The sequence below is a fragment of the Fundulus heteroclitus genome, chromosome 15 (genome assembly GCF_011125445.2).
Source record: "Fundulus heteroclitus isolate FHET01 chromosome 15, MU-UCD_Fhet_4.1, whole genome shotgun sequence".
NCBI classification, from domain to species: domain Eukaryota; kingdom Metazoa; phylum Chordata; class Actinopteri; order Cyprinodontiformes; family Fundulidae; genus Fundulus; species Fundulus heteroclitus.
Genome location: NC_046375.1, coordinates 20,111,576 through 20,123,177, shown reverse-complemented (window position 1 = coordinate 20,123,177; position 11,602 = coordinate 20,111,576). Strand labels below are relative to the sequence as shown.

Here is an 11,602-nt window from a genome sequence, read left to right as displayed (position 1 = left end):
GCAACTGGATTGTCTTTTCAAAAGAATGTTGCCTGTTGTTCTAAAACTGCATAAATGTAACCTAAAGTGTACACAGACACTCAAAATACCAAGCTGCATGTGCAGAACGAAGTACAACACATACTGTAATTCAAAGCTCGCAGAATTCCCTTTAACAGACAAAAATCTAGTTGGAAGTGTGACTTTCTCACATTGTTGTACATTAGGTCCCAATAGGTCCCGCCACAGTGCTCCATCTCCGTGCTATTATGGGTGTTGACTGGCCCATGGCGATTACTCTCTACAAAGGCTGTACTTAGTTTTTCCACACACAATGTTTTCCCGTTTGGCTTCATCTTTGTTTAGCAAAGCCGTTTTGCTTCACTCACGTTCCACTGCAACACTTCTACCACTCAGAAGGAACACAAGAGCCACAGATGTGATTGGTCCAGTCCCCGTCTCTACAGCGTTTATTCATCTCCTTTCGTCAATCTTTATGTCATCATGTATCATAAATAAATAACAGCGTAGAATTGTACACAGCAAAATAATATACATTCATTTTTTTATAAATTATATATATATATATATATATATATATATATATATATATATATATATATATATATATATATATACTAATATATTCAAGATGGCTATACAGTACGTGAGGCAATAAAACCCAAAACATGTTTACAGAAGAAGAATTTCCATATTTGACAGTGTAACATACACCAAAGAGCAACCTTCCAGCCTCATGGCTGGAATCCGTGGCTTTGAGAATTCACTCCAACATCCCCCTCACTGGTAACTCAAATCTTCCATAGTTGTGGAGTCAAAGCTTTGTTTCCTGCGAGAGACATCAGTATCAGTGATGTGCTACATTCATAACCATGGCTAGAAAGTAAACATACAGCAGGTTTCCCAAACTTTTTTTTTTTTATCCATCTACAAGAGGCATAAATGTTGTGATGATATAAGACTGGGTTATTTGGCCCCGGCTTACGACATATAAATATGCATTTAATAAAGTATTTCTTAATTACAGATCCTATAGTCAGCTCATTCTGTGACGATCTTTGTTCGTGACACATTTAGAGACAAGTCAGGGTGCAGGGAAAGTCAAAAGTAGGAAGACAGAATAGAAATCCCTTCCACAGCACTCACAATCTTAGTCTTGAGGTTTACATTCAAACAAGACAATAGATATGACCAGACATCCAGCCAAGCAAAGTATCTCTATTGAGATGAAAATTGGCAGTGCACTTATGCTCCTCTCCCAATCCTAGCAGTCAAGAGCCAACAGTACCACAATTGAACAAACACAACAAAATGATCCCCCATTTTGGGGGATATTTATTTTTCAGAAAATATGTTTGTGTGATGAAAGTGTCCCAAAGATAAGACGACGCACCAGAACAGCGTGCTGAAAACTATTTCTGCCTTTCTCAATTTAAAGCCTTTAGTGAGCTACAAGCAATCAGTCGCTTGTTATTACTGCAGGCCAGCTTTTTGCAGGCTTCCAATGGCCTTTTGGACCATTATTTTTTTTCTGATGAGCTCTGAGTCTTCCAGTTTGGAAGGCCTCTTTGCCATCACCCTAATCTTTACCACCACCCCCCACTGATTCTCTTCCAGATTCAAGTCAGTACTCTGGCCGGGAAACTTAAAACCCAAATGTTACTTCCAGTCAGAAGAAACATGTTGGAGAAAGAAAATTAAAAGATTACTTCAAAACTAATGGGCTCGGTATGTGACAATTTAACGCTTTAAATTTATCTGTGATTAATTTTATGTTTAATAACAAATAAAAGACAACTTTGGAAGTCAACACACAAAATCATTCTGTTAAGAGATCTCTACCTTGAATTTAGGTTGTATCATTTACACTTTGGTAATTCATTTTTATTTATACAAAACAAGGGGAAATGGGTATATATATATATATATATATATATATATATATATATATATATATATAACATATATACCATATGTTTGTTTATATGGTGTTTGTTAAATTGTTGCATATCTGAACCAATAAGTTAATTTGTTGAATTGTGGCACTTTGCTCTTTAATTAGAGGAATAGGAAACACTTGCAAGTGACAGAGTTTTCAAGATCTTTCACCAGATAAGCTGGTGAAAGATCTGAAGACTTGCAGATGTGCTTGTTACTTTTAACAAAAAAATAAATAAAATAAACAATCCTGCAAGTTGCTCTGTTTCATTGCAAGGTTTCGTGAGTTAGTTTGACGAAGAAACAAAAACAAAAAGAAGGAAGTTCGGCGCCCATAAATCTACACGACATCTAACTACGTGTCTTCAGATGCTGTTTGTTTAAGAAGCTTGTTTTCCACCTGAGTATTTACATTGACAGTTCAGCTTCATCCTGCTACCTCATTACGGCGCCATTTACCCCACTCCCGAGTTTTTTACGGAAAAGTCTTTCACAACAGTTTGTGGCTGTTTCGAAGTTGACAAGTGCGACAAGAGTTCAAGGATTAGAGTTTTCCCCGCAGTTGTGCATTAATGATTTCTACACACCGTAGCTCCTCCAGACTGATTTTATTCCTGCGCCGTACGTCCTCGTTGATGGGATAGAAGACCAGGATAATTAACCCTATAACGAAGAAGCATATGGGCACGACGCCCATCAGGATCTTCAGGGTGGACACCACAGGCGGCAGTTGCTTGCATTTGCCAGTTTTGTACCCAGCAACCCTGCAAAGATGCACAGATCCTATTTAGACACAGGTCACATGAGCATCAACAAGCCCGATGCTGGGGAAACTGCCAAATCAATACCTCTCAGGAAAATCTATTTTCTGCTCAGACAAAGATGAATGTGATATACTTCAGGCCAAAAAAAATCTAAATGGCGAAATAAGGAAATACAATGCAGTTGTCTATCAGGAGTATATCAAAAAAAAAAGATTTGGTTCTCATCAGATTCAATAATTGGGGAGGTACAGCCTCACCATGACAAACTACATCCCTCACTACAAAACAAAGATGGGCCAAAATGCAAAATCAGTGTAAAAAGTCTACATATCTCTGTTTTGCTTTTATTAGAATGCTACTGTGGTGCGTTCAGATACATATGCGTCGACACAATTCATAATACCGAATATTTCATCTGTTATGCAGTTGTTGCAGTCTATAGATGCGAGAAAGGTCATTTCCGAACAATCTGAACTCCTAAGTTTAAGTTCAGGCCAGCCAGACAAATCTCTAATAATGCTTAATACTCCACTCTACTGACTGATTGATTGATTGATTGATTGATTGATTGATTGATTGATTGATTGATTGATTGATTGATTAAAATTTTACTGATGGTACAAAATGGACAGGTTGCCAGTCCATCGTCTTTTTAATTTGATGGTAAATAGGAACACCCAGTGACTTCTACTTATAAGCAGACTAGGAGATACCTTTCATTATCCTAGGCTAAGTACCAATGTGACCCATATCCTGTTGTTATCTCATTAAATAGACTGAATTGTTTAGTGTTTAGCTTTCTTCTAAAAAGGCAAACATATTAAACACTTGTTTTGGACCTATAATGATTAAGAGACCTTGTTAATGTCCTTTAAATATTAGATGTTTAGTTCATTGCTATGCGGGTAAAAAAAGGAAAAAGAAAAATCATGATGGACTTATTTTGCGTTAACTTTAAACAATGGCCCACAAGTGCTTTTCAACTTGATAATTTTGGCCCATGTGGCAACACTTCCTTAGCTTTGCTCACTGAAAGCATGTGTTCATTAAGGTTACGGCTCAATTTGAAAAACACGTGAATTGTGACGTTTTTAAACAATATGCCAAAATAAAGCCTCTCTTTCTCTTTTTTTTTTGATAAAAGAACATTTATAAATATTCGCTAGAGTATTGTCTAAAAGTATTAGACCATGGTAGAGATCTCTGACCACAACTTATTGTCATATTCGCAGAAAAACAAACATTGGCCAAATATCTCCTAATGCTTGTGGAGGGGTTATGATATGGGCTAGTTTGCAGTCACAGAATAAGGGTATGTGAGAGTCAGCTGGCCGACCATGTACTGTTTTATACTCCAAAGTATTCTAGAGTTATATGTAAGGACACTAGTCTCACTACAGAATTGATTCCTGTATCTGTAAATCTACCACAGAATGTCAGAAAAGGACAAAATTGTGGCGTTGCAACTGTTGAAACCCAAATTGATTCAAATGCTGTATATATTAAAAAAAAAAAAAAAAAAAAAAAAAAAAGCGGATCGTAAACAAATGTTTGTAGAGCTCTTTTAACTTAAGCGCTTTTAATGGCGGATAATGATCAACGGAAACAAGCACTTAAGGCATTGGCACAAAAATAAGGTTCTATAAGCTTCTGGAAAATGTGAATCTATGAAGTTTTTCACACTGATTCTACATTTTAGCTTTAGTCAAATACATATTGCAATGTAAAGTGTAGATTTTCCTTTTACGTAATGCTTAGGAAGAACCAGATTACATTTCACTATATCCTGGAGCATAAAACAGGCGAGCCACAAAGCCGGATAGTAATCGAGACTTACTCCAGGAAGAGGGTGGACAGTCCCAGGGTGATGCCGACAGCGAGCTTGGTGAAGAAGACGTAGAATGAGTAGAAGATGGCTTCGTGGCCTTTAGAGTAGGGTTTGGTCACTCTGAAGTCGTCTACCACATCCGGCAACATAGACCTGGATGGTATACACACAGGAATAAACATACAGCTCTGAAGGAGTGTTTGCTAATTGACTTTTGGAGGCTCCCTTTAAAATGCCCGAAGCAACTAAAACACACTACTTTAAGCTTATGTTCTGACCTTATTTCCCCATAAAAACCACTCGAGATGTTAGCAAATGATTATGTGAGGCCAACTTTAGGATCGCCGATACAGCACAACGGTGAGCTAAAATTACCGAGCTAATAACACGATCAGACGATGAGCAGTGGGTGGAATCGCTGGACCACAGGCAGAAAAAACATTTGGCCCCTTCCAAAGTAAACACGTCCCCCCCGTGGGACGCTATAATTTGAGTTAAAAGGAAGAAGAAAAGAGGCTAAGACTGAGCGGTGACAGCAATAGAAGCGTCTGGGAGGCAGATGTAAAGATAACTCCCTGTGATGGTATGAAAGATTTACAGCAGACGCCGGATCTCCTTTTTTTTTTTTTTTTTTAACTGACGTCACGTTGGTGACATGAAATGGCTAATTGGACCGAGCCCTGTGGGCCATCCAATCATTATTAACAAGATGCTAATGAGTGTTTCGGCTAAAGTGGCCAGCTTTGTGATGTTGCTCTGCAGACAGGTAACAATTCGTAATTAAATTAGCATTCTTTTGCTATTTGTATAGGGGAGAAGCAGATGGCAGCCATGAAGAGATTAACGCAGGACACAAAAGACACAAAAGTCCATTGGCCGACTTGCGTAAGAGATTATTAAACCCTCACACCATAGCTTGGATTTAGCGATGTCCTGCGGACATCCAGCATCACGGATTGGGGTTCTGATAAAGAGTTTTTACACTTTTAAACCCTCCACTCCCAATGCTGTTTGTGTAGTGTCTGGGATTTTGCTAACAACAATTAGCACAGCTGTTTTTTTGGGTAGCAAACTGCATTTTACACAGTGCACATTATTTTGTTGATCTAGCAAATCTGGGTTTTCTCAAACAGTTTTGGGTCGGGGTGTTTCACCGTAAGGCGGAGGCTATCGTGTCTGCTGCGGCGTCCTGAACTGCCCTGTGCGATTGCACCACTAAACAGAAAGTGCTCGGTAGGAAAAAGGACTCCACAGAAAGTATGCCGAAAAACCAGCCTGTCATAGTTATGAATTGAAAGCAAGGTGATCCATTTATGAAATCGGGGAACTTTTTGTTCTCACGTAATTAACTGAAACCGCTCTGAAACAGGCGATGAGCCAAATGATCAACGAGCTGCATCAAAACAGGATGGAAACACGCTGGTGTTAGCTTAGCGTTTCAGCTTACACTGCAAAAACGGATCTAAAAACAAGTAAAATGTTCTTAAAGTTAGTCTATTTGTCCTTGATTTGAGCCAGTAAATAAGATTATCTGCCAATGGAATGAGTATCTTTACCTCTAAAATAAGATAATTAGACATCCTGCACTTGAAATGAGATGATGGAGATGAATTGTTCCTATTTTAAGTGGAAAAATCTTATTATATTGGCAAATAGTCTTATTTACCTGCTCAAATCAAGGACAAATACAGTAATTTCAAGAAAATGTTACCTATTTTTAGTTCTGTTTTTGCAGTGTACTGCTTCACATTAAAACATCAACAAAGGGAACAAGAGGTAAGTTTATTGAAGCCTGTAGCTGACTGTGTGGAGTTAGGTATTTAATTGTAACTAAATATTTTCATACATGGTGGGAAAAAACTTATTTTTCCTCCCTGTCAGACTTTAAATAAGATTAAACCTTTCCTGTTTTGACTCAGCTGACATTAGAAAAATAAATTCTATTTGCTAAATGCTAGAATGATAATGGATTCTTTTTTTAAGAAACGGGTTCCAGATGCCTGAAGGTGACGTTCATTTGATCAAACCATAATAGGCAGCTATAAAGACTGGAATGTCCACCCATTAAATCAGCCCCAGAGATGACATTTTTTTTGAGTGAAAGGCGCACATCAACCCCCGACACAATGCAAAAGAGCTAGTGAAGATGCTGGCAGAAGAAGCTTGTAAGCCGCTAGCTGAAAAGTCATTACTGCAGAAGCAAAATGAAAAGCAAGAATACAGTTTGTGAAACTCACTCAGGGACAAAGACCCTAATTTTTGGACACACGTCCTGGTGCTCTGATGAAACTACAACTGGAAAGTGTTTGCCGCAACAACGTCCCAACTGTCAAGTAAGAGGAAATGGCCAAAATCCCAGTAAACTGTAATAATCATCTTTATTGTCATTGCAACATACATTGCAATGATATTTGTTCTCTGCATTTAACCCATCCCCTTGGAGAGCAGTGGGCTGCCACTGTGCGGCCCCCAGAGAGCATTCTGGAGCCAAGGGTCACATAGGAACACATAGTTTGTGCGAGTTGAACCCAAAGCCCACAGTACATAATCAATTTGAGTATGGATTAAAAAAAATGTATAACTGACCTAAAACGGAATAGGTTTAGTCTGATTTAATGTCAAAATAGAAAATGTCTTTGCATACAGTGTACATACAGCTACTGAGCGTTCAAGGGCATACGTGGCTTTGGTTTTATCAACTTTAATGTATCTAACTGGGACATGATTAGCAATTTCTTTTTCTTCTTTTTTTTATATAACTTGGAGGGCACCTTGGACCAAAAGTCTCTATCGGGACAAGGTAAGCTAGTACAAACATTTACCACGCATTTAGTAATGTGATCTGATGCCTTCTAGATGGTCTCACCATGGCATAAGCAGCGATGCAGCAATACTGAACCCGGAGGTGACAGCCACGATGTATGCCACAACCAAGTCTGGGATGTACACCAACATCAGGGTGGAAGGCACTATCCACTAAAGAGGCGAACAAACACAAGCGTTTTTTTAGAAGTTTAGACAATCGGATGTGTTTACGTGACAGCGATAGCCTCGCTTGGCACATCCGCAGGATTGCGGAAACCAGCAAGCTCATCGCTGCCAAAAACAAACCTTGGTATACTTACCACGATGCCACAAAAAGCTGCTGTCTTCTTTCCAAATCTCTGCAGAAACCATTGCCAAAATGGAATGCTCAACACTGCAGAAATCTGCATGGGACCAGAATAAGCAAATAATCTGTGAACATACTCCTTAAATAGGATTTTGAACACCATTCTGAATTGTAGGCTAGAATTGTTTGATTTTATATATACATATATATATATATATATATATATATATATATATATATATATATATATATATATATATATATATATACGAATAAGAAATAAATCTGGTGACTCACAAGGATGACCACGACTATGTTCTGGAAGTGCTCCCTCAGGTCGGCAGCGTAAGTGCAGAAGAGCACGAAGTTGCTCTGTATCAGCTGCAGAAACATGAGAGAACATTGAGATATTCAGCCCTGTTTACTCAGCACCGTCGAGGGGACACTCGGCTTGCAGCACCGGCTGCCAAACCGAGTGACTGGAGAAGCTGCTGACGGGGTTCTGCTTTGATTCATCGCCACTCCCGAGGCCCACACAGATGACAGCTGACAACCGTCAACTTGGAAAGGAATAAAACTCCAGGCAGCCTGAGAAGCCTCCCATAATCTAAACCCTGTAAAGGTGCCAGATGCCCCCCCACGCAGCAAGCAAGCCCTGTCAGTATCGCCCAGAAGAGTCCAGGAACTCGGAGTACGCTTCGAACCGCGGGTTTTTCCGCTACGTGTTCTTCTGCAGAGATCCAACAACGGAATGCCTCCTCTCAGTGCAACACTGTGCGCCCTGTGTGACAAGTGCATCATAAACACATTTACCTGAACTGCGACGGTGATGAGGAGGAACGCGGCTGTCAAGATGAGGTACGGCCCGTGTCTCATCACCATGACGAAGCCCTGCACAAAGGGGATCTGCTTCTCCGAACTCAGGCCATAGGGATCTAAAGAATGCGGAATAAATACATGCAGCCTATCAGATAACATGCAGTAAGGGAAGGACCGTGGATCTGCTCGGTGGTATTACAGGAACTGCCCCTGCAATGCAGTGGCTTAGCTTTGCTTGTCTTTGAGCCGTCATTTAGTAGCAGCATAGTAAACATTTGGTTGCAGAGTCTTAGCTAAGAAGGCAAGCAGTAAAATAAAGTTTAAATAAAAAAAATAGAGAGAGAGCACAACTGTCCACTGCAAAAACATAACTAAACATAAGTAAAATCTTCTTGAAACTAGTGTATTTGTCCTTCATTTCAGCAGGTAAATAAGATTATCTGCCAATGGAAAGAGTCATTTTAACCCTAAAATAAGATAATTAGATATACTGCACTTGAAATAGGTTGATGGAGATAAATTCTTTCTATTCAAAGTTCAAAAATCTTATTCCATTGGCAGATTATCTTATTTACCTACTCGAATAAAGTACTAATACATTAATTTCAAGAAAATTTTAGCTTATTTTAGTTCTGTTTTTGCAGTGTCCAACATCTACTGTACAGACAAATAAAAAGAAATTCTATTGACTAAAGATTTAAATCCAAAATGTGCTTCCTTTCAGGTGCCAAAAGTCTTTTATATATTTGAATTCAGTGTTTTATTCTATATTTTATTCAGTGTTTTTTTGTGAAATTGTAAAGCAATCTGGTCAACGGTTGTTTTTTGAACGTGCTCCATAGATAACTGGTAACTCTGTGTGAAAATGAAATCCTTTTATGGGGGAATATTAATGCGAGATCTCACCTTCCCTCTCCTTGACTCCCAGGAACATCACCAGGGTGCAGAGAAGGAACACGCCTCCTATCACACCCGCAGCGATCATGTAGACCTCCTTCTGCTGAGACAAAGAACGCAGGGCCTACATCTTGTCCATCTTTCTTTGATTTCGATTTTTTTTTTTTCATTACGCAGAAGCAGCGCAAACAAGTCAGTTCAGTTCTTCATAATTCATAGTTACCCGATGAGTCACACAATTAATTTCCTAGATTTAAAAAAAAAAAACTCCAATTAGAGCCGCTTGCTTTGTCCTAATCTGTTCTTCGTTGTTTGTCGCAAGTGGCTGATTTATCGCACCGGTTTGAGCCACCCAACCGGCTGTGCTTGTTTCATTTGAACAAACAGAGCCAACCAAAGGAAACAAACCCCAAGCAGATCCAAAAATACAGAGGTAAATAAATCGCACCCCCCCCCCCCCCCCCCCCCCCCACACAGGAACTGCTCTGCCTTAAACAACTTGTGTTTGTTTGCTATTTTTCCATGCCGCTCAGCTCGGCGGTTCTTCATTATTGACGCAGATCAAACACTCGCTGTTTCCGAGGGCAGACGGAGTTTGCCCAGACGACATGCCACCCTCGCCAGCGACCGCAAGGAGGGGGGTGAATTTAGCGGCTGGCTGCAGAGGGGGTAGGACTGGTGAGCGGTTTGGCCCCGATAGGGTTCACCCAAAATCCACTGGGAAAGACCTATTTGAGACCCAAATAGCTGCGGTGCAAGTAGAATCCAAAGCAGGACGTTTCGCCCACCAAAACCAAGAGCCATGGATTCAGTGCAGGAGCTTGTCTTTACTCACAGCTCTGCAAACTTAAAATGTTGTTTGTTATAGCCTGCTGTCGATACCTTAGATGGGAAGACTTTTCAACTTCAACCTATTTTCAATAGATTTGAAGTGATAGATGTAGAGTAGTGCAGCAAAAAGGGGAATGATATATGTTTGTTAAAATGTTCTACTGATGAGAATCTGAAAAGTGAGGCTTGCATCGTGTGTCAATAGCTCCAAGCTGCAAGCCTTTCGAGGTACACCTCCACCAGCTTTGCAGACCTAGAAACTGAAGTGTCTGCCCATTGCAAAGTAACTCAAACTGTGTCCTTGAAAAAACTATTTTAAGCCTTGCAAAAGATTTATGATTCAACTTAGGTCTGGGCTTTGACTGGGCCATTTCAATCATCTAATCATCTCCATTAAAGGCCTGGATGTATGTTTTGGGCTCATAGTCCTTCTGGAAGGTGAACCTCTTTTGTAATTTCTAACTGGTTTTCTTCTAGGATCTTTTGCTGTAAAGTCTCCTACATCCTTCCATCGACTCTGAGCAGCTTCTCTGCTGCTGACCATATAAAGCATTCCCATAGCATCATGCTGCCACCAGCACCATGATCCAGTGGCTTTCATCCAGTCCCTCTCCAACAAAGGCCGCTCTTGTGACATGCATTAGTCATCCTGTCAATGGATTCTTCAACCTGAGCAGTGGATCTCTGCAGCTCCTCCAGGGCCACCATGGGCCTCGTGATTGCTTCTCTGATTAACGCTCTCCTTGCCTGGCCGGTCAGTTTAGGTTGACCTAAATGTCTGGGTAGTTTGTACGCTCATTCTGTTCTCAGATGATGGCTTCTACATTGCTCTGTGAGATGTTCCAAGCTTGGTAGCCAAATTGTTTTATAATCTATAAACATTGTTTTGAAAAATGTTCTTCCTGACCTGTGCCGTTTGTCCGCTAGACTTCTCTAACAAAGCTCAGAGACCCTCACATAAAAGCTGAAATTCTGCCACTGTTTAATTACACATAGGTGGACTATATTCACTACTTAGATGGCATCTGAGGGCCCTTTTATTAAGAGGTATCAGAGTCATTAGCTTTCTAAAAAGAATAAAGAAAGACATTTTTTCTTTTACTTCCATCTCACAATCATCCCTTTATTTGTGTTGCCCCAACTATGAAGCTCATGTTTGATGAGATGTGAAGCGTCAAGGGGTGTGAATAGTTTTGCGCTGTATTGTTTTGCAGACTGTATCTGGGGGTGCGTTGCAACGCTCTGGGTGAAACATAAATAAGCCTAATGACTTGCAGGCTGCGGAGACCCGGCGGTTCACTGGGGCCGCTCTTGGAGCCCGATGTGAGGGAGGAACCCCATTTGTGGTCGTAAACGGGGGAGCCGGCCCGGCATGGCGCTTCGGATATCAAACAAAGCCGTCTCATTTCAGTC

The 11,602-nt window shown here is 40.2% G+C and overlaps 1 protein-coding gene across 2 annotated transcripts in view; it reads right to left on the bottom strand.

The window, feature by feature from the left end:
* Positions 1-553: 553 nt before the first annotated feature.
* mfsd2b (major facilitator superfamily domain containing 2B) overlaps positions 554-11,602 on the bottom strand; it is a 28,869-nt gene continuing 17,820 nt past the window's right edge. The window contains exons 8-15 of one of the 2 annotated variants that reach the window (XM_021318606.2): positions 9,368-9,461; positions 8,456-8,577; positions 7,940-8,023; positions 7,656-7,739; positions 7,397-7,506; positions 4,540-4,683; positions 2,526-2,702; positions 554-829 (exon numbers count right to left, since the gene is read on the bottom strand). In XM_021318606.2, coding sequence (XP_021174281.2) covers positions 781-829; positions 2,526-2,702; positions 4,540-4,683; positions 7,397-7,506; positions 7,656-7,739; positions 7,940-8,023; positions 8,456-8,577; positions 9,368-9,461 — 864 coding nt within the window. In that variant the 3' untranslated portion in view covers positions 554-780. The remainder of the gene's footprint in view (positions 830-2,525; positions 2,703-4,539; positions 4,684-7,396; positions 7,507-7,655; positions 7,740-7,939; positions 8,024-8,455; positions 8,578-9,367; positions 9,462-11,602) is intronic. The other variant, XM_036147633.1, reaches the window with a different exon arrangement.